The sequence below is a fragment of the Papilio polytes genome, unplaced genomic scaffold (genome assembly GCF_000836215.1).
Source record: "Papilio polytes unplaced genomic scaffold, Ppol_1.0 DF823923.1, whole genome shotgun sequence".
Classification (NCBI taxonomy): domain Eukaryota; kingdom Metazoa; phylum Arthropoda; class Insecta; order Lepidoptera; family Papilionidae; genus Papilio; species Papilio polytes.
Window position 1 is genome coordinate 1,253,651 of NW_013525281.1, and position 26,519 is coordinate 1,280,169.

The following is a 26,519-nucleotide window of genomic DNA, read 5'->3' on the forward strand; positions in this document are numbered from 1 at the left end:
GTGTTGAACAACTGTGGTGCGATGAACAAACCGTATTGTGTTAAACAGCTGCGGTGTGTTGAAAGAACCTTAATATGTTGAAATGTGGTGTGTGGAAAGAACCGTAATATGTTGAACAAATGTAGTGCTCTGAACAATTGTGGTATGTTGAACGTGATGGTTATTATTGTATTATGTTGAACCCTTACCTGACGTAGGTAAGGTTGAACCGCTCCGGCAGCTGGAAGTCGAGTTGTATAGTGGCGCACTGATGCGAGCGGCGCAACGCGTCTTGTATAGTTATATCGATCTTGGGGCCGTAGAATGCACCGTCACCGGGGTTTAATTGCCAAGGCCTACCGAATTTGTTTAGGGAATCTTCTAACGCCTGAAATTTAAAAATACAAGTATTTAAAAGTACATTTTCCAATAATAACATAATTTTTAACCACCCACAGAACCTTTAGCATGCAATTAACGAATCTATATGCATTAAATACAAGAAAAATATTGACAAAACCCTTTTTAATAAAATATATTTACCTTCTCTGCTTGATCCCAAGTTGCAAGATCTCCTAAATACTTGTCCGGGCGAGTGGAAAGCTTCAACTGGAATGTGAACCCGAAGGTCGTGTACACGCAATCCAGGAACTCCAGACACGCCACCTAGTTGTACGAAAATTAATAATTAACCATTTTTGTTGAAACTTTTCATCACTAGCACCTAGTTAGTGGAAAGTCAAAGTGCAATTGATCTGATATCCTTAACCTCCTATTAGAATTTGCGTGAAATAATGTAACGGAGTTTATTGACCCTTTGAAATTGCTATAAAAAACAGATGTATATTACATACTTTACTATTTTATTAATATTACTATTATAAATGCGAAAGTTAAGATGACTAGATGTTTGTTACAGTTTGTAGCCCAAACTGCTGAATGGATCTCGATGACTGTCATAGATGTGGATAATAGTCTGGTAGAATACTTAGGGCCCGTCCCACCAAATTGTAAATTGTCTGATAAAAAGTCAATGTGTAAAATATGTGATGAAAATATCGGATTTTATCTTATCCGACAGTGACGTCATTTAAGATATCTGAGGCTCTATCAGCCAGTGATGAGCCAGTCTCTTAGTCTGCTTTGTTTATGCAAAAACATGTAAAATATGTGATGGAAATATCGAATTTAGTTACATTATCCGACAGTGACGTCATTTAAGGTATCTGAGGCTCTATCAGCCAGTGATGGGACAGGCCGTTGGTCTTTTTTTCACACAAAGGCAGTCGTAGAATGCTATTATATCAATAACAGATAGTGAAGTGTTTATGATAGTTTGTGTGTTACCATCTCCTGCTCGATGTGTTGCGGCGCGCAGAAGATGTGCGCGTCGTCCTGCTGGAAGCGGCGCACGCGCGTGAGGCCGGACAGCGCGCCGCTCAGCTCGTTGCGGTGCAGCACGCCGAAGTCCGCCAGCCGCAGCGGCAGCTCGCGCCACGAGCGAGGACGGTTGTCGAATATTATACTGCGATACGATATTGCAATTCAAAATCGCTTCAGCAATAGCAACAGGTGCCTCACGGGGGTACATACAAAAAAAACATATTCATGTTTTTTTATGTAATAAAATAGCTGTTGCTTCGTCCGCGTGATAATTAAAAATAATATAACCTATTTAGTGATAATGTAGGCTTTTAATTGTGAAAGAATTTTTGTAATGTCAGAAGTTTTCAAGTTCTTTCAGTAATAATACAAATCTTTCCTTCTTATGATATTAGTATAAAAATAATATAATCCTTGGTATTTTTTAACTAATTGACAAAGAGTAATGTTTTTAAAGAATACGTGATTTTGTATGTAAATTCCATTGCATAAACCTAAACCGATTTTGACGAATGGAATGTCACTCGATTCGACTTCTTCTCCAGAGTACCATAGAGATCGGCACAAAACATACAATGGACGACAAAAACCAAATGTAAGAAAGAAAATTAAAAAACTGGGTTTTTTTTCTTAAAAAAATGGCAATAAACTCACCAATGACCTGGACAGTTCATAGGCTTGAGGGCGAATGTTTCTTTCTCGACGTCAAAGGAGAACATATTCTCCGCATAATGCGCCCAATGGCCCGAAGTCTGCCACAGCTTCGCGTTGTACATGTTCGGTGTTACCACTTCTTGGAAACCTCGCACTCTACGGAAGAAAAATTGCAATACCTTATAAATAAATTCAAAACACAAAAACTATCCTACTAATATTCGTCTGATTTTTTTTTCTGAAACGACATTTAAATATGTAAAAAATCACGCTTCAACTACAAAATTTCATTAAAAAGTCGACTTTCTGATTTTAAGCGACGCTGAAGACGTGAAGTTTTAAAGATTCATTTCAATTCTTAGTCGTAAGTATAAAAAAAATAAGTTTAACCCTTAATTGGACTGAGTTTTTTGTAGAAAAAAGTGTCAGTTGTAAAAAAAAAAATTTTTTTTAAGTAGCCATTTTTTTATTGTATGAATGTCACATGAATGAAATGTTTTTTTTTAATTAGTTAGACACACTGTACGGTATCGAATTAAATTAGTGTCAGTGTAATTTTTTACCTATACTGGTCCCGTATGAAGTTAACCAAAGTGTTATATATGTGAGCGCCGCGCGGCTGGAAGAAACACGAGCCAGGGGACAGCTCGTGGAAGAAAAATAACTCTTGTTCCTGAAAAAATATAACATTTCTTACTATAGTAAACATTAAAATCATAAATACCAACCAACAATTTTCGTATAACAATTTGTTTTTAAAAAATAAAAAAAAAAATCATACTATAATAGAATAATATTATGCAAAAGGTGAAAAAATAAAAAAAAAAAAAACAAAAAACCGAATAATTTCACTACTTAGTAAAAAAATATATCCATACCCTGCCAATCTTCCTATGATCTCTCTTAGCCGCTTCCTCCTGTATGGTCTCCCATTCTTTGAGCTGTTTGGGCTCTGGGAAGGACACCCCATATATCCTCTGGAGACTCTCTGCCTCCGCTTTACCCTCCCAGTATGTGGCAGAGCTCTTAAAGAGTAACACAATTTATTTCACGTCAATAAAAAAAATTCATACCATTGTCATGATAAAAAAATTATGCATTTCCATTTTTTTCTTAATACTAAAAAATTATCTATTGCTCGAGGCTTCGCCCGCGTGAAATTAAATAATAATAAAAAAAACATAGCCTATGTTACTCACTAATAACATAGCTTCTAAATGTTGAAAGAATTTGAACATCGGACCAGTACTTTTTGAGTTATTTCAATACATAAAAAAATATAAATCTTTCCTCTTTATATAGACATAGATATTTCATTATACAAAAGTAACAAATAAATTAAATAAATAACTAAAACTAAAAAGAAAAAACAAACATGGATCTCATATCTTTGAAATCTTTTAAATGTTACAAATAAATATTTTTTACTCCCTTATTAAACTTTAGATATATTGATTTAAAAATAAAAACTCACCTTCGTAACCTTCAGCGCTTTAACCTTTCCAGTATGCCTCACATGTGGTCCTCGGCACAAATCAATCAAGGGTCCACATCTGTACACCGTAGTCGTCGGAGTGTTCACTTTCTCATTCAATATTCTCACTTTAAACGGATTGTAATCAAACATCTCCAGTAACTGTTCCTTCGTTAATTCCAACCTTTCAAATGGTTGCTTCTCTTTTGTTATCTTCTTTACTAATCCTTCTAGAACGTGGAAATCTGTCGATGAAATCTGGGAAGAGAAATTATTTTTTAAACAACCATTTTCGATTCACAGTATTTAAAAAAAACTGGCTTTCGCCCGCGAATCCGTTCGCATGTAATTAAAAAAACCAAAGGCAACCTATATGTTATATTTCAGCGAAATCCGTTTAGCTGTTTAGGCTACAAACTCTGAATTAAAATTATATAATTAATCAATGTAGATTCTGCTTACCCCTTTTTCAGGATAATACATATCATAATAGAATCCTTCTTCAATCGGTGGACCATAACAAAGACATCCACCATATACCTGTTAATCAAATAATTGCAAAAGACAATTAGAAATTTCTTATCATATGTAAACATCATTGTAAATATCTCAGTGTTTACACAACTGTGAATATATTTGAATAGCGAAAAAAATTACGTTATTATATGTTATGGAAGGGATATGAGTATATTAGAGGAAGTTTGAAAGTAACGCCAATGATAGAGAAGGTAAGGAGTAAAAGGTTAGCTTGGTATGGGCATGTTATGAGGAGGGATGAATCGCATATAACAAGGAGAATGTTAGTTATGAGTGTGGTACAGCGGTCGAGGTAAATATAGAGATAGATGGGTTCCAAGACATCAAGAAGGGAGTGATGACTAAGATGACGTATATTACAGTTATGTTGAGGACAAAAACCAAGACAATGGTAATGATGTAAATATCAGAACAAGCACTTTGACTTACCCTTTCCATAGCTTCACCTAGCATATGAGCTGAAGAGTGCCAGAAGACAGCCTGAGCTTCCGTGTTGTCCCAGCGGAGAAGTTCCAGCTTGCAATCGCCTTCAAGCGGCCTATCAAGGTCCCATAGCTCATTGTTCACCCGAGCTATGATCGTTGAGTCTGCTAAGCCTTGGCTGGAAAATGTATTATTTAATTTTTTTTAAAAACATTAAAGACATTCAAATAAAGAACCTAAACCTAGAATAAGACCATCTATTTTGTAGATTGTATGTTCTAAAGTTTTATTAGCTATTTCTAATCCTACATTTTTACTGTTTTTGTAGATTTTTTTATATGTGAATGATATGTTTATTGAATTAATGAAAAAATACTAGCATTAAGCTGGTTATGAATAAAAAAATCATATAGACGAATTGAGAACCGCCTTCCTTTTCGAAGTGGGAAAAAAAATTTTTTTTTTCAATTTTTTTTTTGATGTTATTACCAAGGATTATAGCATAAAAATGATATTATTAAATGTGCTTTTATTGTAGTGTAAAAATAAATAGGCTTATAATATTACTGCCAATAATTTTGTTTAAATCAATTGCATACTTACAATTGACTCCAAAACTCGCTTGTGAGCCCAGAAATAAGGTTTATGTTAAATTCTATTCAAAAATAGCCAAATAATTTCAATAAATATGTGCCAATGCTGTGCCAATAGCTATATTAGCAAAAATCATAAACACATGCAAAATAAATTTAAATGGTATGATTTTTTTATGTTTGTGATAAAAGCTTATACAAGTTTTTTTAAATTACCAAAAAAATCTCCAGTAATATTACTAAAATACGAAAATTTAGATGGATAGATGGATGGACTGATGTTTGTTAGAGTTTATAGCCTAAACGACTGTACAGGATTTTAATGAAATTTGGCATGGACATTGAGCATAGAAGTAAGAACATATAGGCTACTCATTTGTTTTTTATTACACGCTGAGAGTCGTGGGCGAAAGCTAGTATAGAATAAATGTACAATCTTATGTATATATTTTTCTGGTAATAAATAAAAATCCTGTACTTGGATCTTTGTCTAGCAAACCTATATGCAAGTTTTGGTACACCCAACAATCTATAACCTACAACATTTGTTGTTTTTTTGTGTCAGAATGAATAAGTGAAATTAAACTATTCATTAATATGTTAAAATTTAAACCTGTCATTATTTTAACTCTGCATTTTATAAGAAGCTTTAAAAAATAGCAAAAAGCTGTATATATTAAAGCTTGCAGCTGGTATAGCAGAAGATATCTTACCTTATACCCTTAGCAACGTCATATGGTGTGGTCCTCCAAGCTTTGGCTTCCACCGTCTTCCCATCAGGTAATGTCACAACAATACTCAATTCTGGTTTTGAAGCTAACTGCTCCTGGTACTCAGTTTTGTATTTATCCCAAAGATTGATCCTCTTCTGAATGAATTCTGGCCACGGATTCAACTCTGATACTGCTCCGGAAGTGTCTTCTTTTTTCTTTTTTTCCTTCATGGCTTTAGTTTTTGACTGCAAAAGTATTTCATATTGTTATAAATGCATTTGTCTGTATGTTTTCTTGAAGGTATTTTGTAAATGGTTAAACCAATTGATAACTGGTTAAGATGTAAAGCAGTCTGAAGCACATTGGCCACTTGGCTAATTTTTTTAAACCTGGTGGATGGAGTTGTAACAGCCAGTTTACAATATTTGTAAGTGGAGAAAATTTTTAAAATATTAATTTGAATATCTTAGTGCCTAATGCAGCAAAATATGTTTTAATTTTGAGTTCACTAAGATAAATTTTATTATCATAGTGAATAATTTTTCTAACTTTTAGTTACTGTTTCTATTTATTACACTTTAGAGTGGTTTGATTTATGTATGCGATAACATTATTATTATCATCTTATTAAGTCAATAATTAAATTATTTTCATTGGCTAGTTAAAGTGAACTTTCACATTTGAATGACGCAAAATAAGGGTTAAGTTTAATTAGAAAATAAAGAACGGTTTATATAGCTTAGACTAGAAGTAGAGGATACATAAAGTATATTAAAATATCGTAATGTTTACTAATTGTCGACAATTTTCAGTGAATCAGTGATGACGAAGGTATCCTACCCATGTGGCATAAGCTTCTTTGAAGCGCACCACGCAGGTTCTACGTAAGCTAAACAACGTTAACATCACTCAAATATTGTACAAATCTATTGTTACGAATTAAATATATTGTCTAATTTCGTGCCTTTTCGTTTATATTTAAATTCTGAACTCCTTCAGTAGCAGCGTCACCCATTTCGATCACTCACGTCGCACAGATGTCAAACAAATGTCAAAATCTGTCATTATGACATTGACACCGGTCAAAAATTATTGCCATAAAAATAAAACTTTGTATCTTTTCAAGCATTTATTTTTATTAATTAATACACATGGGTCGAATATGTAGCCTTACACCTTTCTTGTTTAAAAATATGCACTCACAAAAATGAGTACATTTTTCTGATTTTACTAATATTGCAAATTGGTCACTGTTCTGACGCTACGTTCTACCTTGAATACGTAAATTGTGAAAAAGTATATTTGAATTAAATTAGGCGTATTTCTATAAATTTTATACAATACTTAAATCCTATAAGTTATGTTTTCAATTATAAGTATTGTAACAGAAACTACAATTCCGTACAACATAAGAAACAAGACTGGTCGAAGATCTAGGAGACCAACACTGCTAAACGCTGACACCCTCTGAGAGCACTGAGGTTTTTGCACTTGGTGACGCTTTTTCAATGCTGATTGTAGACCGGATTCTCGTATCTGCTTAAAACTGCGCACAAACATGTTACCTTAAAATTACTTTTGTTTATTAAATGTTTTTTCCATGATTAAAAGTTAGTATAATATCGACCGACCTCACTCTCAATAGCTCTAAATATGGAGAATCTTTCTTAACAGGCACGGACGGATCAAATCCCATCATGAAATCAACTTCCACAAGATCGCATTTCTCCATTTCAAGAAAAGTCTGTTCCACACGACGATACACTGGCTCCACTATAGAATGGAATGCAAATAAACCCTGTGAAAAAGAAATCATTAGTATTTAAAGTCAGATCTATCTTTCTTCCTCTTTAATTTCTTTCACCTGTCGAATTTTTTCCACGCCCTTATTTATCTCGTAAAAATGTGCCGTGCCTTTCACTGGCTTTACCTTCTTTGTAATTTCAACTCTCACTGGGTCCGAGTACATCTAAAAATTAGAAATTTTGCTTAAGGTTCAAGTTACGCTTTACGATTACAATAATTTAAAATACTTTTTCTTACACCAAAAACAAAATGGTTGTAATCGACATCGTTAGCAGCAAGAGTTAATTTTGATCGCGATAACTGTGTCAAAGTCCTTAAAGCGCTTGAAGGCGCTTGAAGTAGCACTACGATGTTAGCCGAGTACGCTGCGTACAGCAACATTAGCGCTGAAAATATAACCCAGAGCATCACACGGCCTAGGGCATGTTAAAAAGAAATTCATCATTTCATTAATCAACGAAGACTGAAATGATCATTGTTTCTTGTGTTTGAGAGTTCGATTTTTTAAGGTTATTCAAGGTTTACACTTGGCCAATACAGTTGGTTATTAACAATGACTGGACTAACATTAAACTGGCACCAGTGAGTGAATCAGTGACTGCGCTACTGTCCAACTGTACTAGCCAAATGTGAACCAGGTATTATACCGGAAGCTTTCCTTGGCTCTAAAGTGCATCCTTGCTGGCTGAATGCGCTTATAGTAACAAGCATCGCGTCACTAACAGTTCCATCTAGTTGTGTTTGACTCTGAAACTATTGAGATTACAGTTTATCCTGGCGCCATTCCAGTCAATGACAGCTGTCATTTTAAATACTTACCCTACCATACCCTTTCTCCCATTTACTAGAGAGATATAGCGTGAGTGTAGAAAAAGTTATACAGCCAGCAATAGCCAACCACACCTCGGTAGAGAACGGAAGGGTAAAGATGTTAGCCACGTAAGAGAGGGGAGGCTGACGGTAAATAAAGCCGACCTTGAATGGGGCAACATTATCAGTGTAAGTAACCACGTCTAGACGTTCAGTGTATATCGCGCAGTTGCTACCTAGAATATAAATTAAGTAGGAAGTGATACAAGATAACTAGATAGATAGCTTATTTAACATTCTGTTAGGATCCAAGATTTTGCATCTTGTTACGTTTCCAAATTTGTAAGTTTGAAGAATCAGTTATACAATAATTAGGTATAGCCATTGTGCTTGTATCTGTCAATGTTAATCCAACATGGCGGCCATTTTGTAACAACACTTATTATGAATAAAGAAAATAATTATTATCATAGTTGCTTACCTAAATCGGCCCTACCATGAAATATGTCGTCAATCATACCGGACCAACTACCATTTTGTTTGTACCCCCAGCGATGGCTGAAGATGTACTGTGGAGTGGCATTTAACATTTCAAATGCGAGCTTCGCCACCATCCATGACATCTTTGCTATAGCATCATGCTGTCCCTCTCTATTATAAAGGAATAAAAAACACAAACTTATAGTCCAGTTTTAATTGTCCAACTGTCATGCCGTTTTAGAAATTGACAAAGATATAAACGCAACTTAGAATTACGATTTTCAAGAATACAGCCTTAATACAAATAAGGAAAAAAATATAGTCTTAGGAACGAAAGATACCAAATCAAATAGGATATTTCTCTTACAATCGATCTTCCAAATGGTATTGCGTAGTGTTACTGTCTTGTATAACATTGGCCATGGTTAGTGGATGCCTCATGAGGTTCCTTCTTCGTCGGTAGAGTTCCCTATGAGGTCTGACGTCATATAGGCTATTGTTATAGTAACCTCGTACTGTACGGATTAGGGGTCCAGATTTCGAAATTTTGTAAACTGTTCAAGGTCGAAGTGAAATGTTAATTATAACTTTTTTTTTATAATATAAGGTGGCAAACGAGAAAGCGGCCACCTGAATCCACCGAAATGGAAAGCGACCGCTGCCCGTCATACGCAATTGCAGATGCGTTGCCTACCCTTAATTGACGGAGAAGGAGACGCACATAAAGAGAACATTTCCCCTTCTTATGCATCTCCTCCACCGTCAAATCCACTTTTCCTTTCAATCCTTTCCTCTTAAGAAAAGGGTGGAAACGCAAAGGGACTAAAGTTAGGCCTCCATGAATCTCATGAATCTCTCCACTCTGATGAATTTTGTTACTTAGGGTAGACTAAGAGTAACTAAAGCAGTCCTTTATCGTAGATTTCACGTTCATTAACATGGATGGAAATGCGGGCAGTATAAGTAAAGTTTTGTACATTTAATTAATTTGCTTTAAAAATGCTACTAAATGCTTAAGTTCTTTGAACTACTTGTATAGCAAAGTTACTCTTAAACTCAAAGACGAAAAACTATTTACAGCTTAAAACTTACTTTCTTGCAGTTCAAAAGTTTCGTTACTTCTTTTAGCTAAGACGACGTCGCTTCCAGTTAAGAAATTAAGATTTTCTAGAAAATTAGATTTATCTTCATCTAAAGAATCCAGCAATAACCATCGATGTGGTAACGAAAATAAATTATTTATAGAAGCCTGTTTAAAAAGTAGATCTTAAATTAAAATCTATTCATTCATTCATTTATTTAGTCATGTAATTATGTTGATAAACCAATGATAAATAAATAAATAAATTATTAAATTTAATAACAAATGAATAAATAAAATCTTTACGTTTAATAAGATATCTTGTGAATTAGCACAATCTAGATCAGCTAGAAATATTGTGTGTGTTTCTCTTTCTTCTTTATGTTTTAAACTCATTGACGTCCTTACTCCTGCGTTTGTCATTTCTTTCACAAATATCAAATTTAGTGCTGAAATTTAAAAAAAAAAACAGTAAAAGACTAACTACGCCATTGAAAAATAATTAAAACCAGCGTCGCTTGCCAATATGTATAAAAATCAGCAGTTCTGAAAGAATGGAAGGGTCTAGTAAAACTGGTCACGGCACCTACTTGAATATCATGGTTAGACAGCAAAGATTAGAAAGAATCAGAATAAAGGGCGAGGCAGTCGACCCTACCTCTTGGCAATAAATAAAGCACGTAACTTACTCATATCCCAGCACGCGTGATTATTTAAAAACGTAGCTTTCTCTTCATTTTGTATAAAACTTTTAATGAAATTGATTACCGACGCATCTTTACAAATTACCCTTTGTAGCAGAAGAAACAGTACAAATTTCAAAACAGTCATTGTATAAACGAAATATTTAACAAAAACAAAACAAAAACCGACATCAAAACAAAATAATCTCAAACAAAATGTACCCTAGAAAGACAGAAACTCTCTTTAAATGTTGAGTACAAGAGAAATTCAACCCGATTCTCAGAACAAATATAGAGGATTTTGAATAATTAATAGTACACGATGCTTACATTTCCTAATCAAATAACAGAGTAGTAATTATGAGACAATATTAATTACTAGTTCCGATTTAAATGCTACATAAACACGTAATGACTGGGCTTCAATGTTTGCAGTCAAACATGTACAGTTGCGGACATACGCGGTGTCCCATTTATCCTTGTTCCTTGCAACGATTGAAACTTCTTGCTTATAACAAATAAATTTAGTGTGAATTGAGCCAATGACGGGCTAACAATAATAAACAATTAACCTTGTACCATTAACCGAACTGTTCGTATAGACACATTTAAAAACTGCATTTTGTTGGTTATTGTTCCGCGTGGTCTCTATATGCAAAACGTTCCGACTGTAGCTTTTAATATGAAACAACCAAATTTCCTTGACTGTACTTATAATAATATAGGAAGTAAAAGACAATTTGAATCAATCACTTTTAATTTATTTTTCGGTATAATTTTGTTTTTAAATGTTCCTACCACATACGAAACATGATTAAGTTGCCAGTTACAATTTACTCGTGTCATTTTACAATTAATTACATTTATGCAAGTGTATTAAATATTGAATTTTACATCACGAAGTGGTAATCGGCAACTTGATTTAGTTGCATCCGCAGAGCCCTTCGAGTTACTCTGAAAACAAATGACAAAATGTTTTAACAGCACTTTCCTAAAAGAACTTCGTCTATCGTCTATATTACCCAAAGATTTGTATTTCTATTTGTACTGAATTATCTTAATAACTACTGTACTATCGCTGTGTTACACAGACTAAGTGCTAAAAACTAGTATTGAATAGGCTTACAGATGTTTATGTGCGATTTCGATAATTAACACAGCAATCGCAAGCAGCAGGCCGTATATCGCAGCGAGCACCGCCGGTCTCATATCAGTCAATCCGACACTGCTGAACGCCGACAACGAGCCCGAGCACCGCGGCCGCGACACTTGCAGCCGACGCTGGTTGTTCGCTTGGATGCCCGTCTCCCTGATCTTTATGAAACTGTAAATAGACGACTAGAACGATTAAGTTCCTTTTCCACTACCATAATCAGTTAGCTGCAAACGGCTAAGTGATGTTGGTAGTATTTCCACTGGCATTGCTGGAATACCTCAACTGTTAAATATTTTAATATCAACGACATAAGAAAAACAAAAGCCGATCTGGCTACGATTTTCATGCTCTTCAAGAAGAAATAGCTTCTGAAACCACTAAAGTATTTAGCAATGTTTGAAGAAGTTTTGTTGCAGGTCACAATCTATACTATTATAATAAAGCGTGAACACACAGTTCTTTGTTGCTTAAGATGTCAAAATAAAATTACAGCACATTTTTGAATAATTCCATTTTTAATAAAAAGCCCTATACTTACGTTACGCTCTAGGTTATATATTTTCACGCCATTAAACTTAGGGGCTAAATATTTTGGATAAAAGCCCTAATGTGGGAAAGAGACCATAAGTTGCTGCCATCATCAAGGAAGCAAGGTTGCCATGGTTTGTCATCGTCATGTCATTTTGCCATTTGTAATTGATAAATTGACACATGTAGACAATAAAACGAAATTTTCACAATTTTATGCGGATGAAGTCGCACGGGAAAACTTACAAATAACAGTCGTTAATTGTAAGATGTTAGATTGTCTCGATAACTCACTTTATTTTAAACAAATCTTTAAAAGGTGATCTTTTCTGTCCCGGTATCCAAGGATCGATTTCGTTGATGTAGTCGATCTCCACGAGGTCGCATTTCTCGTCTTCTTGATAGGTCTCTTGAATCAGTCTGTATCCAGGGTTCAGCTCCATGTGGAATGCGAACAGACCCTGATATTTCCAAAGATTATACAATCTTACAAAAAAGTAAATGAAGCAGATTCTAGTGTAAATGTGTGTATGTGTGAAATTACTTTTCTTATTTTCTCGACGCCTTCTTTCATAGTGTAAAAGTTAGGCTTCTTCCCTTTCGGAGCTATTTTCTTATTGTAAATAGCTTTTCTTATTGGTTCGTTCAATTTCTGAAAATTATATAAAAAGCTTTGGTATTTCATAGATTTATTTAGTTCTTTTCAAAGATTATATCAAAAACTAGAGTCACTATATTTACATAACATTTCAAAATCATAAAAATAAAAATAGTGTTTGAGAATGGCATTAGGTCCCAAAATATCTTGTTACCTTGAAGAAATACCTATTATACTCAAAATCACTAGCGCCAAGTTTCAAGGGTGAGTAGAGAAGGTCCGGTAGAGTCCTGACAGAGGAGCTGGGCGCTCGCAGCAGCACCACAATATTGGCGGAGTACGCGGAGTATAGGATTGTAAGTGCCAAAAACAGAAGAAGGGTCACACACCTACCTGGAAGGGACATGCTATAAGAGTGTGCGCACACCTGAAATTAAGCAATCGCGCAACTGATGTAAGATTGTCGATTGTTTCGCAGCCAATTCAACTGTTTAGTTACACAACTGAAAATTGAATAATGTGCGCACCTCCATGTAATCTCATCGGAATCAAATCGTGACCAAATAGTTGTGTGATAGTTTAGTGAAAGGTGTGCACGCTATTCATTTTTAGTTATACAACAACTAAATAGTTGAATGGGCTGGGAAACAATCGACAATCGCACATCAGTTGTGCGATAGTTTAGTCAAAAGTGTGCGCCCGCTCTTACACTCGTCATTTTCGATTCCAGAGTTCTGTGCTATTGTAAACTGATTGTTAACCTCGCACAATCTTGGAGCAATTAAAAACGTCTTTCGAAACATAACGAACATTATAATGGAATCTAACCAGCAGCATATCTTGGCTCCAATGTGCACCCCTGCTGCAGTACGGCCCCCACAATCAGTATGAGCACATCCGCCCACGTGCCACCAAGCTGCGTCGGATGCTGTAAGACATTGTAACGCAGTTATTAATTATTATCTATTATTTAAACGTCAATCAATCAAACTGTCTACACTTGTATTAGCGCTAATTGGCATAAAATATACAGTAGTTAAGTCATTTTATACATGAGTAAAGTAAATTACACAATTGTCTTAAAGCTATACAAACCATAGCAACAGTAGCTTCCCATTTAGATGCGATGTATAGAAATAAAGCACAGGCCAAGATACAAACGGAGACAGCTATCCAGACGGCCCCAGTGAACGGTAGCGTGAAGATATTAGATAGAAGAGCCAGAGGTGGTTCGCGGAAGACAAACCTAACAGCAGTTGAGCCCGCCATAGCTATGTAGTCGATGATTTCCATCCTCTCTTGAGTGAAGATCGTTAGAGTTCCTACAAAATTTGAAGTATGAATGTCGAGTAAATGTAAAGTGAAATTCTAAAATTGAAAAATTGTTGGCGGGATTCGAACCCACGATTTGTAGATTTATATTTCAATTTCTAAATCTCTGTGCCGCTAACGTTCGCATTTGTTCAATGGAGTAATACCAAATTTGAAATTATATTTACCCAAATCTGCTTCTTTTTTCAGCAGATGATCAATAATTCCCTGCCAGTTACCATTCTTGTCTCTGTATCCCCACGTGTGGGTGAATATCGATCTCTCTGTAGCGTTCAACATTTGGAAACATATTTTCACTATAGCGTACGACATCTTCGCTATTGAATCATGATGGAGTTGTCTAGAAAATAACATCGTTACTGATCTTAACTCACGACGTGGTCTTCATGTAATTTGCATCCTATTATAGTCGTTTTATACGATTATTAATGAGTATTTTGCAAACTTGACATTTATTTTTATATAATAATTATAATTATAAGATTAACTGATATGAAATCATACTTCATACTAATATTATAAATGCGAAAGTTTAGATGGACGGATGTCTGTTAGTGTTTGTAGCCTAAAAGTATGAACAGATATCGATAAAATTTGGTAGAAATGTAGAGGATGGTCTGGAAGAACACAGTGGCTACTTATTTTTGTTTTTTTTTTTAAATTCCACACAGAGTCGCGGGCGAAATCCAGTATCTTAATAAGCGAATGATACGATGAATGTACAGCTGCGGCAATCCGCGGTGTTCCACTTTCAGAAATATTGCCTTGTATTTTCATCAAAACAAACTCCGCTTCTTCTTAAAAATAAACAATTACATACCATTGAATCGGAATTAGCGGACTAACGACGGGATAATAATAAAAATTAGCCGTGTACCGCTTAATGACTTTTAGTACAGACACATTTGACTGCTGTATCGTATTGGTTTTTGTTTCACGTCGTGGTTTTAAAATATTCAAACGGTTGTAGCTTTTAGAAAACACCGCCAGTTTCGCTGATTGTACCGGGCAACTTCAAAACGGCTAAACAAATCTGGATGTAATTTTGCAAGTAGGTTACACTTTAGAAAAGCATAGAGGCTACATGGTCAGGAAATATCTAAAGGATTTTTTGTGTAGATTTGGTTTTTGGAATGGATGAGAATGTCTCAAGAACTCACAATCTATCGTCCATGTGTTTTCTTGTTTCGTTGCTATCTGTTATAACATTGGCTATTGTAAGAGGATGTCTTCTAAGATCACGACGTCTAATCGATAGCACTTTAGTTTTTCTATAGTCTTCTATAACTCCCTGATTATTTAATATTTTTGCGAGAGCGTTGACTTTTCCGTCGCTTCTATTTATAAATTCAGACGAATTTCTATTCGTGTCGTTATGGTTCCTTCCTTTGATAAGAAGATGGTTAGAAGTACCGTATCCATTATTTTTGGATGGTCGCCAAATCGCTCTGGTTGTTAATATCATTTCAGATTTTTCCCAAATTTTATAGACTGAAATCAACAATCTTTATATAGTTGATTGCTAAGAGTTCTGGTGAATCTTACTAATATTATAAATGCGAATATTAGATGGACGGATGGATGTTTGTTAGAGATTGTAGCCTAAACTCCTAAATGCATCTCTATGGAATTTGGCTTTGAAATAGAAATAGAAATAATTTTATTGAAAAATAAGAGATTAGTAATTACAATAACAGTAATACTAATTAAAAGATAAATACAAATTGTGGTTAATATACGATTAATCTGGAGATGCCAACGCTAGGCAATGCCTGTATCGTGGGCATCGAAAACAGCAGGAAAAATCTTTTCATACATTAATTACTCAAAACCTACGCTTACTGCGTTTCGGTATAATTTATGAATTATATATTGCTCCAGTATAAATGAAAAATAAATATGCAAGATGCTATATGGTATATAAAATAAATAAAATAAGAAGTAACAAGGTAGGATAGCCTGGAAGAATAAATAGGATTCTTACTAATTTAAAAAAAAAAATCTACGTTGGGAAAGTGGCGTGCAAAAGCTATTATATTAATGTAATTGAATTCTAAAAACAGGTTAAATACTTAGGGCCTGTCTCACCAAATTGTAAATTGTCTGATAACAATCCAACGCGTAAAGTTTGTGATGGAAATACCGGATTTTGTTACCTTATCTGACGGTGGCGTCATTTTTAAGCTATCGGAGCCTCTATCAGCTAGTGATGGGACAGCCCTTACTCTTATAATTTGACAAGTAAATCAAAATAATATACCTTCTGTTAAAAAGTAACTTCCTTCACCCGTATCAATAGCTACTACAACATCACTGTCGACGAGCATGTTAAGGTTTTTTAACGTATTAGAAGGGTCTACATCTGCGTTACTTAGTAACAACCAACGATACGGAGATTTGAAATATCCTTGATCATTAGCCTGAAACATTTAAAATTATAACAGACTTTTTAGAATACGGAAAGCAGTACGTATTAAAACTATCGCACAAATGTTTAGTCGCCTTTGAGTCCTATGAACTTATATGGAGGTTACTCGATTTTTATTTGTGACACTAAACAATCGACAATCGCATAACAGATGTGCGATAGTTTAGTAAAAAGATGAGCGCCCGCTCTTAGCCATTCAAAATTAAAATTAGGATTTTTTTCTTCTATAATTTTACTTACTGTATGTAATAATTGTGATGTTGCATTACACGATAAATCTGCTACAATTACATTATGTTGTAGAAAATTTTCAGTTCTATTCGGCTGCAGAGAGTTTGCCCAACTTATGCCAACGTTTGATAACGCTCTGGCCAAAGTTTTCTGTTTATCTATTTCAAAAAGAGTGGATTTTAGAACATGTACTTAGATGTACGTAGAGTGGATTTTAGTACATGTAGAGAATTTGAGAAAACCACTAACTACCAGTTGTTTTAAATATTTACATTTAAACTTACATTGACTCCAACACAACTTAGGTATCAAGAGAGATGTTGGTCTGTCATCTAGAGTTAAAAAAGAGACCATCATATTTATAGTTGTTCTAACATCATTAGTTTCAGATAATATCAAAGTAACTACACTAAAGAGTAAAATTATTATGAACATTATGTTCATCTTAATATTTACACAACTTTTTTGTACACGAGCGTACTTCAGATTGAAAATATTTCCCTAAAACGACATAAAGAAAATAAAATAAAAAATAAAAAAAAGAACTTCTTGTTTTTCATATCAAGTGAAATTTTATGATCTAAATAGTAAAATGTTTATAAAATTTATGACATGGTATAGTCGTGAACACAAGTGTATTACATTATTTTTAATATGTTATTGTACGTAAGCTTAGTATCACATTTTGAAACTTTTCACTAAACAAACTTTAAGCTTTATTAAATTTTGGGAATCTTGTCTCTCGAAATAATTATGAAATGTAGAACTTTATTTAAAGTTGGATTAAAAATTAAAGTAACTCTTACTGGATTAAATAAGTTTGTATTAATAAAAAATGAAATAAACTGTGTCTGCGACTGTACTAACGGGATATTACAGCTTATTTTCCCTTTAAGCACCGGGTGGACATGTTTATTGTACTTAAGTAGGATATTACCATACTTACGTGTCGTTCGTCTGTCATTACTGAATTACCATCGTTAAATAATTATGGTAATGCGTGATAACATGTTATTACCGATACTAAAACTAAAGCTTTCGTTATTCCAATAGTTATTTAATATTGTTGACTACTTATAATAATATTTTCAAATATTAATAGTTTAAAGATGATTGACGTCTGATAATTTCTTTGTATGTTAACACAATTTATTAATTTATTACGAGCTGTTACCCGCAACTTACGACAACAACCGAAAACATACGAACTATATAAATTACAAATAGCTACGTATCCCTCGGGAACCGGACATTTCTCGGGGATGAAGCTTATCCCATGTGTACTCCAGACTTTGTTTTATATCTGTGCCAAATTTCAATAAGATATGTTGAACCGTTGCAGAATGATCGAGTAAACATTAAAAAACTAAATTAATGAATCCCACGGTAACCGTAGCTATTCCCGGGATAATAAGTAGCCTATGTTTTCTTCTAGACTATGCTCTAAATCTGTGCCAAATTTCATGGAGATCCGTTCAGCCGTTTAGGCTACAAACGCTACCAAACATCCATTCATCCATCCATCCATCTAAACTTTCGCATTTATAATATTATATTAGTAAGAAGTAAGATTTTATTTTCCGTAGTCCAATTGTCTGATTACGTCTTAACTTGTAAGCTTTTACAGTAGGTTTCCATTAACGAAGCGCCCATTTTAAATATGTTATGTTCGCATCCTGATAGTAAAACCAGAGATAACCATTGCTTTTTCCTGTAGTGAAAACTAACAATTATAACTAGCGTTACGTCGCTAGATACGCTCAATTTTGACAGTTGACTGAAGAATAAACCTGTGCTTGAAGGTTAATTTTTACTACTTACTAGTTCGATTTTTCTGTTTAAACTGTTAAGTAATAATTTTATAAAGAGATTACTAGTGATTTAGTAATAAACAATATAATTACCAAGAAATACATATAGTTTGGAGGCTCGTATTTGGGTCACTGATGTCCAATAACAAAATTGACAAAACCTTGACCCACAAGCATAGGGATAAATTCTTATATTACGTTGACATGACTCGGTTATGTTCTTCGAAATACGTCTCGGCATATTCCAATATCAAGCCAACATGTTACGAATAAACAATAGCTTGTAATACAAGTGAATAAGAATTATTATTGCTTAATTTTATTACAAGTTTAAGGTGCACTGGTGGTGCAAATGTATGTCAAGAACATGTGATTAACTGGATGTGGTATCATTTCTTTGTACTATGTTCTACGAAGAAAATGTGTAAATTATATGTGATTATAGATCATACAATTTTAAATACATTTTTGGTTATGACTTATTAACCATACTTCATACTAACTTAATATTATAAGTGCATTTAGATGGATGACTATCGACCTGCCTCGGCTGGTGACGCCCAGGATTCTGTTCCTATTGTATTTACTTTCTTTCACGCTGTAATTTTAGTACCAACATATTCCTTAAAGACGATTAACAGATCACTAGCTTTAGCCCACGAGTCCGTTATTGTGGAAATAAAATAAATGTAAGTAACCATTATGCTCTGACAAACATACATCCATCTAAACTTTCCCATATATATTAGTAAAGAGTAATTACATCATGACAAAGAAAACTAACCTTAGATTTTTTTATATTGAATATTATTTAGTTTGGTTTTTTTAATTAGTCACACATCAGGAGTGATGCACGTCGATCGTGATATCCGTGTGATGATCATCGTCTATGAATAATAAAATATGCGAGTGCCTTTGGTGGTTGAATGCGCAAGTTAAACTTAAGGAAAATAAAGTTATAAACACTGTTAGTTAAAAAACAAATGACACTCTATGACACTAAGGGGAAAGTACAAATCGAATGGTTAGTCTAAAACGATTATTTACTGGCCACCAACAATCCACCAAGATAAGACACATTAAAAAGGAAATAAAAAAGGAAAGAGATTTTAAGCGCGGACTGAAGTTACACATACTAAAATATCACTAGTAATCTTTGTAGAAATCCTGTTCTAAGCTTCGAAAGATGAGCAATTCAGAATAACCGCCTTAATCAACAGTGGTAGAGCCCGCTTTAACATCTTCGCACGAATGGGCCAGCTCGCCCGGTGAAATACCACGACCACACAAAAAACAGGCTTGAAGTGGATGCAATTCCGCGTTTCGTCTGATGAATGTGGTGCCGGAGGCCTAATTTTAGTCCCTTTCCCTTTCCACCCTTTTCTTAAGAGGAAAGGATGGGAAGCAAAAGTGGATTTGACGGTAGAGAAGACGCATAGGAAGGGGTAATATCCTCTTTATGTGCGTCTTCTTCTCCGTCAATTAAGGGTAGGCAACGCATCTGCAATTGCGGTTATTTATCGGCAGCGGGCGCTTTCCATTTCGGTGGATTCAGGTGGCCGCTTGCTCGTTTGCCACCTTATATTAAAAAAAATCGATGGTGGAGACGCGCATAAAGAGGATATTTCCCATTCCCATGCGTTTCTTCCTTCTAAAAATTATGAGTCATATGGAATCCACAATTATTGTATTAATAGTAAATCTGTCTAGACCTGTGTCTCTGGTCTCTATGTAATAGTAACATTAATCATGCGGTTAACTGTGGTTAAATTTAACTGTAATTATTACTTCATTTATAATTGCGTATGACGGTAGAACTATTATATTTTTTTAGATTTCCCTTTTTATATTGTATTAGCTGTCGCCCGCAACTTCTTCCACGCAATATTAAGATAAAAAGTAGCCTATAATATGCCCGTCTATGTCAGCTACCCTTCAGTGAAAGTCCGGTCGTCATCGGCCCAGCCGTTTCGGAGATTACCCGGAATAAACGCGGGTTGTCTGTCGATAGACAAAGAAATACTATTTTCATTATCCGCAACGCAAATATATCATGTTCCCGAAATCTGGAATTTTCCTGTTGATATTACAGACACTTCAAATTTGTTATATGTATAGATTAAAATTTAATTATCATTTCGTTCCATCCTTTTTAAATCATTCTTAATGTTAAATCGGCTGTCGAATCGAAAGATTCAATTTAATCTTTTTGCATACGTCCGGTCCCGTGGCAATGGCCGACTTCGCAAAACCAACTTTGTAAAACTGGTATAAAACCAGTCTCAAACGATCAGATCTGGTAAGAAAATTATTCGGATTCTCCGCGTCGTATCTTATTTTAATGACACGAAATTAAATGACATTTGTTAGCATAAATATTTCAAACACGTTGTTAAAGTCGTAGTAACAAAATTTTAGTTGAAATTATTACATTATTTGTTATGATACGTAATACTCGACTTTACAGCACGAAAACCCAGAAACCACGACTAGTATAACATGGTGGATGTTTGCCGTTTGGCCGATTGTCTTACTGTCTGTCCCAATGGGAATTGTTTTTTCCATTGAGCGGATTGATTCTATGGAATAGTTCAGCCTAATGGGTTTGACCCTATCGGGTCCATTATACCCAATATTGACGTTGCCAATAACCTAGGCTGGGTCTAGGGGTAGCTATTAATTGTATGTTTTCATTTAAATTAGTTGTAACTCCCCTCTTCCCCCTCTCTGGCGATGCACTGATACCCATCAGTGACCTCATTCGACTGCAGTTTTAGAATTACACGATCGCACGTGCTTTTAATTACTTATTCCTGGTAGTGTGACTGAACCCGCAGACAGGACGTTTCTCTTTGCAATTCTTAAAACACGATCATTATCTTCTTCACGGTCTTTATATTGAAACTAGCTTTTGCCTGCGACTACGACCGTGTAGAAATAATAAGTAGCCTGTGTTCTTCCACATTATGCTTTACATCTATGCATAATTTCATCGAGATCTATTTAGCACTTAAGGCTACGAATTAAGAAACATCCATTCTTGTAAACTTTTGTATTTGTAATATTAGTAAGAAGTAAGATGGAAGAGGTGAATTTAACAAAAAAATTTTCGTTGAATGCATTTGTATGTACTGCTCCGATACCATAGGAGTCAATGGTGCAAACTCATGAATAATTCCGGCCGGAGACAGTTCTGGAAAACACGATGTTTCTGTGTCAATGATACATCTCATTGTATGATAAATAAGGCATGTAATCATAGCTTTATCGAGCTTACATACATAAGTAAGTGATATGTTTAATTAAAATAACTTAGACTTAGTTTATCTGCAGTATTTCACTTAGATGAAAAATAGAACGTCAGTGGCTCAGTGGTTTAAACACTTGACTTGTAATCTACAGGTCTTGGGTTTGAATGCCGCCATGTACCAATGTGGTTTTCGATTTTTCGAATTTTCATATGTACATAATTTACCCGACCTTCTTACGGTGAAGGAAAACATCGTGATGCCTACATATATCGGCGAAGAAATTCAATGATATGTGTGAAGTCAACCAACCCGCACTTGGCCAGCGTGGTTGACTATGGCGTAATCACCCTTATTTAGGGCAGGCTCAGAGCCCCTCGGTGGGGACGTATAGTGAGCTGGTGATGATGATGATGAAATTTAACATACTTTAACCATACATATTAGTTAACATTTATTTTGTATTCTCGAAAGTTATGAAATCTCATAAAACAAATATGAGTTGAGTTTTTATATAGGTTTCCCCGGCAACAAATTCATATAACTGTATTTCATAAATCAAGCAAGTCTAGTTTCATAAAATGATATATAACTTAAAGATATAATATTTATATTTGCAAATAATTTCACACTTACACATTTAAGTTTCATGTCCCTCTATCGATTTAAACATATGCTCTACATTTAGAGAGCTTATTAAAATTCGTGAGATCTCTTTCGTAGTCTTCGACATTTGTGCAGCGCCCCTACCGTGCGTAAAGTCCACTAACAAATATACTTTGTTGATTACGTTACGAATGTGTTTCCCGACTGTCACAAATATTCATAATAGACCTCAGATACTGAGCAGGTGATTTATTATGTTTAAAATATTACTTGATATGTGTAGAACTTAGTTACAAATGTTAACTTATCTATAACAATTTTGCGACTTAAATGACGAAAAGAGAGAATTATATACTAGCTGTCCCGTGCGACTTCATCCGCATAAAATCATAAAAAAAATATTCTTTACATGTGTCAAGTTTTCAATTTCAAATGTCAAAATGACATGACATGTTAACAATCCATGGCAATCTTGCTTCCTTGATGTTGGTAACAACTTATAGTCTCTTTCCCACATTAGAATTTTTATCCAATTTATTTACCAACTAAGTTTAATAGCCTGAAAATGTATAGCCTAAAACGTGACGTAAGTGTAGGGCTTTTTATTAAAGATAAGTTATTCGAAAACATGCTGTGATTGCTAACATCTTAGGCAACAAAGAAGTGTGTGTTTACGCATTATTATAAAAGTATAGATTAGTAGGACAACTGTTTCAATATACAAATAAAATGCATATAGCTTTGCCCTTTTACAACTGTATTTTCACCTAATGCTCTTTTTATTAACTAACAAAATTACAAAATTTGTCTAATAAAATAAAATACGTTTAAATTTATTCGTAAAATAAAAGATAATCAAAGATATTTGAATGTTGTCCTGTAGTTTAAATAATAAAGAAAAGTTTAAAAAATATATTTAAATAAATATTTGTCATACTTAAGTACTATTTTACATATATTATGTAACGTGTTACGAGCTAATGTTAGTTATTCACACGCATAACAGTAATTGCGAACACAAGGACGAAAGGCGTGGATTTAACGATAGGTATAATACTATTCAAACTTTAAACACGCTCGCAATTTGAAACGAACCTTCTGTTAAATATTATAGTATAGAGGGGTTAGCACAAAGCGACTGTAGCTTTCTTCGATCTATGAAACCTAGCCTGAAACATCAGCGAAGACATAGGTTTAATAGTAGAATTCCATTACCCTGACACTGATATTATAACGAGCAGCCATGAAGTTTGAATATTGTCATAGTAGGAATACTGGTTCTATAAACACACGTCGACGCCTAAGACAAGTTGTACCAGTGTCTTGTCTAGACAAATTACGTTCAACCAAAGTAATTACGCACAAAATACGATTTAAAATGTAATTTATATAAACAGGCATCTTACTAAATAACTAAATGCGAAAGTTTAGATGGATGGATGTTTCTTAGAGTTTGTAGCATAAAAGCAGTTTAAACTGCTGAACGGATTTTGATGAAATTTGGCATACATGTAAAGGAGAGCCTGGAAGAACACATAGGCTTTGTTTGTTTTCTTAAATTCTATGTGGACGAAGTCGTGGGCGAAAGCTGGTATTATTATAAATGTCACATCTCTACGTAGTTAGGTTTAAGGTATACATATGTTGATTCCATTTTGACGGCCTAGAGTTTGACTAATGATTTGCCGTTAGATTCGTCTTCTTCCGGAATGTAGGGTACATTCATCGGCACAAAACACCAAGAATAGCGAGCGAAGAAAACTATTGTAAAAAAAAATAATGCAACCACTGAGTTCAAATCCCACTCGCTGTATTTTTTTTCTAAAACTTCTTTTTATTATGGTTAGGTTATATTTGTTTTCATTTGAGCCCGTGCCAATGTTTACAGTGGGATTTAGTTCTATCAATAATTGTATCCTTGGCACTAACCGTCACAACATCCGTTTCTAAAACATTATCTCTATTCACGTTTGTTTACGCATTGTTAACAGTAACAAAGTTAGTTACTTTAATCTTACTAATATTATAAATGCGAAAGTTTAGATGGATGGATGTTTGTTAGCGTTTGTAGCCTAAACGGTTCAACATATCTTGTTGAAATTTGGCACAGATATAAAACAAAGTCTGGAATATCCATGGTATAAGCTTCATCCCCAAGGTGTCCAGTTCCCGAAGCATACGTAGCTTTTTGTTATTTATATAGTTCGTATGTTTTCTAATACCACGCGGACGAAGTCGCGAGCAACAGCATATAAAAAATAAATGACAGATGTTTTGATATACATTCTTCTAAACAACATACATTAAGAGCACTCGTTTCGTGCGAGTTCACATCTTTGACTAAACTGTCGCACAATTGTATTGCGATTGTCGATTGTTTCGCAACCAATTCAACTGTTTAGTTACACAACTAAAAATCGAGTAGTGTGCGCACCTCCATATAGGCTCATAGGAAGGAATCGAAGCGAGATTAAACAGTCCTGCGATAGTTTAGTTAAAGGTGGGCGTGCTCTTAGACGACAGATATTGCAATTAAGAAAGATGTTTCCGTTGCAAAAAAAGTTGTTCTTAAAAAAACTGTGTTTTGTCAATACGCGGTAATATCCAAGTCTTTATAAAAAAAATAACCAATCCCTGTAACATTCTGATAATCATCATGAACTTGTCGGTATACCTACGGAGGGTCGGCACAGTATGTGCTGCTCTTCCATACATCTATATCAGCCGTCATATCTGAATCCACTCCCTCCTTAAGCATATCCTCTTTCACACAATTCATCCATACTTTCTACGGTTCCTCTACCTTTGTAGCCATCCACATTCAATTCACTTTCTGGATCATGTCCCTATCGTCTCGTCGCATAACATGTCCATACCACGCTAATCTATTATTTTATTAATATCACGTATATTTTATATACTTCGGTATTGTATAATTCGGTAATAACATGTAACAACATCTATATTCTAAAGGAACGTGATACAAAATAAAACTTGTTTTTCAACTCGATTTTAAGATCGATAACATCATAAAAACAGCAAATAACACTCGGCGAGAATATTAACAATTTTATTTTATCTGTAGACAAATTATTGTGCTTTTATTATTTCTGCATACGATTGAAATTGTATTCAAAGTGGCTATTAGTACAGAAATAGAAAACTGTTTTGGTAAAATAAAGTTTAAATAATATTGTCTCAATAGATGATGGAATGAAGTTAGAATTATTAAAACGAAATAATAGACAAAGTCGGAACTTAAATAATAATAAATCATATTAACTTCTTTTTTTTAAAAGGGGGCAAACGAGCGGCGTGAACACCGAGGTGGTCAACGACGCCCATAGACATACAACACTAGAGGAACTACAGATGCGTTGCCGGTCTTTGAGGAAATGATAGGCTCGCTTCTTGAAGGACCCTAAGTTGTATTGGTTTGGAAATACCGCTGAGAGACCGTTCCACAACTTAACCTATAAAGAGATGAACGGATTGCGTGGTGACGTGATCAAAAAGGGAGTGATGACTGAGATGACGTATGATAGAGTTATTTGGTGGACAAAAAACTGTTACGCCGACACTACGGGAGTAGGATAAGGAGATGATGATGATGATGATGATAGACGAAATAATAGGCATCTTTTTAGAAGCAAACCAATTTTTATCGTTATAAAATATTTTTTCTATTGATTGATCATCTTTTGGCAAAAAAGATGCTGGTCACTATTAAAAGAAATTTATTTCTAGTAAATGATCATTATAATTGTTTCTTTGGAAGGGACTGATGTAAGGCTTTTTTTGGTTTATTGAGAATGCCGTCATCTTAAACGGCGGAAGCTGTGCCGGATTTATGCGAACAAAAAAGGCATGCAACCTGAGGGTACTGTTATTGCAACTTGCATGAGTCAGATAAACCAGTCTATAATAAATAATTACATTATAAGTACATCTTACTGTATTAGTTA

The 26,519-nt window shown here is 34.5% G+C and overlaps 3 protein-coding genes across 3 annotated transcripts in view; all 3 read right to left on the bottom strand.

Annotated features, from left to right (window-relative positions):
• Positions 1-6,698, bottom strand: part of LOC106102432 (threonine--tRNA ligase, cytoplasmic) — a 9,626-nt gene extending 2,928 nt beyond the window's left edge. Inside the window, exons 1-11 of the mRNA XM_013281910.1 lie at positions 6,597-6,698; positions 5,757-6,001; positions 4,457-4,628; positions 3,953-4,030; positions 3,491-3,748; positions 2,895-3,041; positions 2,580-2,689; positions 2,017-2,172; positions 1,327-1,504; positions 523-645; positions 189-367 (exon numbers count right to left, since the gene is read on the bottom strand). Coding sequence (XP_013137364.1) covers positions 189-367; positions 523-645; positions 1,327-1,504; positions 2,017-2,172; positions 2,580-2,689; positions 2,895-3,041; positions 3,491-3,748; positions 3,953-4,030; positions 4,457-4,628; positions 5,757-6,001; positions 6,597-6,662 — 1,712 coding nt within the window. The 5' untranslated portion in view covers positions 6,663-6,698. The remainder of the gene's footprint in view (positions 1-188; positions 368-522; positions 646-1,326; positions 1,505-2,016; positions 2,173-2,579; positions 2,690-2,894; positions 3,042-3,490; positions 3,749-3,952; positions 4,031-4,456; positions 4,629-5,756; positions 6,002-6,596) is intronic.
• Positions 6,699-6,917: 219 nt separating this feature from the next.
• On the bottom strand, positions 6,918-8,959 carry LOC106102431 (glutamate receptor 1-like). The gene is made up of 7 exons (XM_013281908.1): positions 8,854-8,959; positions 8,382-8,608; positions 8,210-8,315; positions 7,800-7,927; positions 7,621-7,725; positions 7,388-7,554; positions 6,918-7,302 (listed from the first exon to the last, which is right to left on the bottom strand). The coding sequence occupies exons 1-7, from the start codon at positions 8,888-8,890 to the stop codon at positions 7,101-7,103; spliced, it is 972 nt and encodes a 323-aa protein (XP_013137362.1). The 5' UTR covers positions 8,891-8,959; the 3' UTR covers positions 6,918-7,100.
• Positions 8,960-11,447: 2,488 nt separating this feature from the next.
• LOC106102265 (probable glutamate receptor) lies at positions 11,448-15,712 on the bottom strand. The gene is made up of 9 exons (XM_013281688.1): positions 15,391-15,712; positions 14,398-14,570; positions 13,994-14,220; positions 13,727-13,826; positions 13,113-13,291; positions 12,845-12,952; positions 12,595-12,761; positions 11,743-11,940; positions 11,448-11,570 (listed from the first exon to the last, which is right to left on the bottom strand). The coding sequence occupies exons 1-9, from the start codon at positions 15,693-15,695 to the stop codon at positions 11,507-11,509; spliced, it is 1,521 nt and encodes a 506-aa protein (XP_013137142.1). The 5' UTR covers positions 15,696-15,712; the 3' UTR covers positions 11,448-11,506.
• Positions 15,713-26,519: the final 10,807 nt, after the last annotated feature.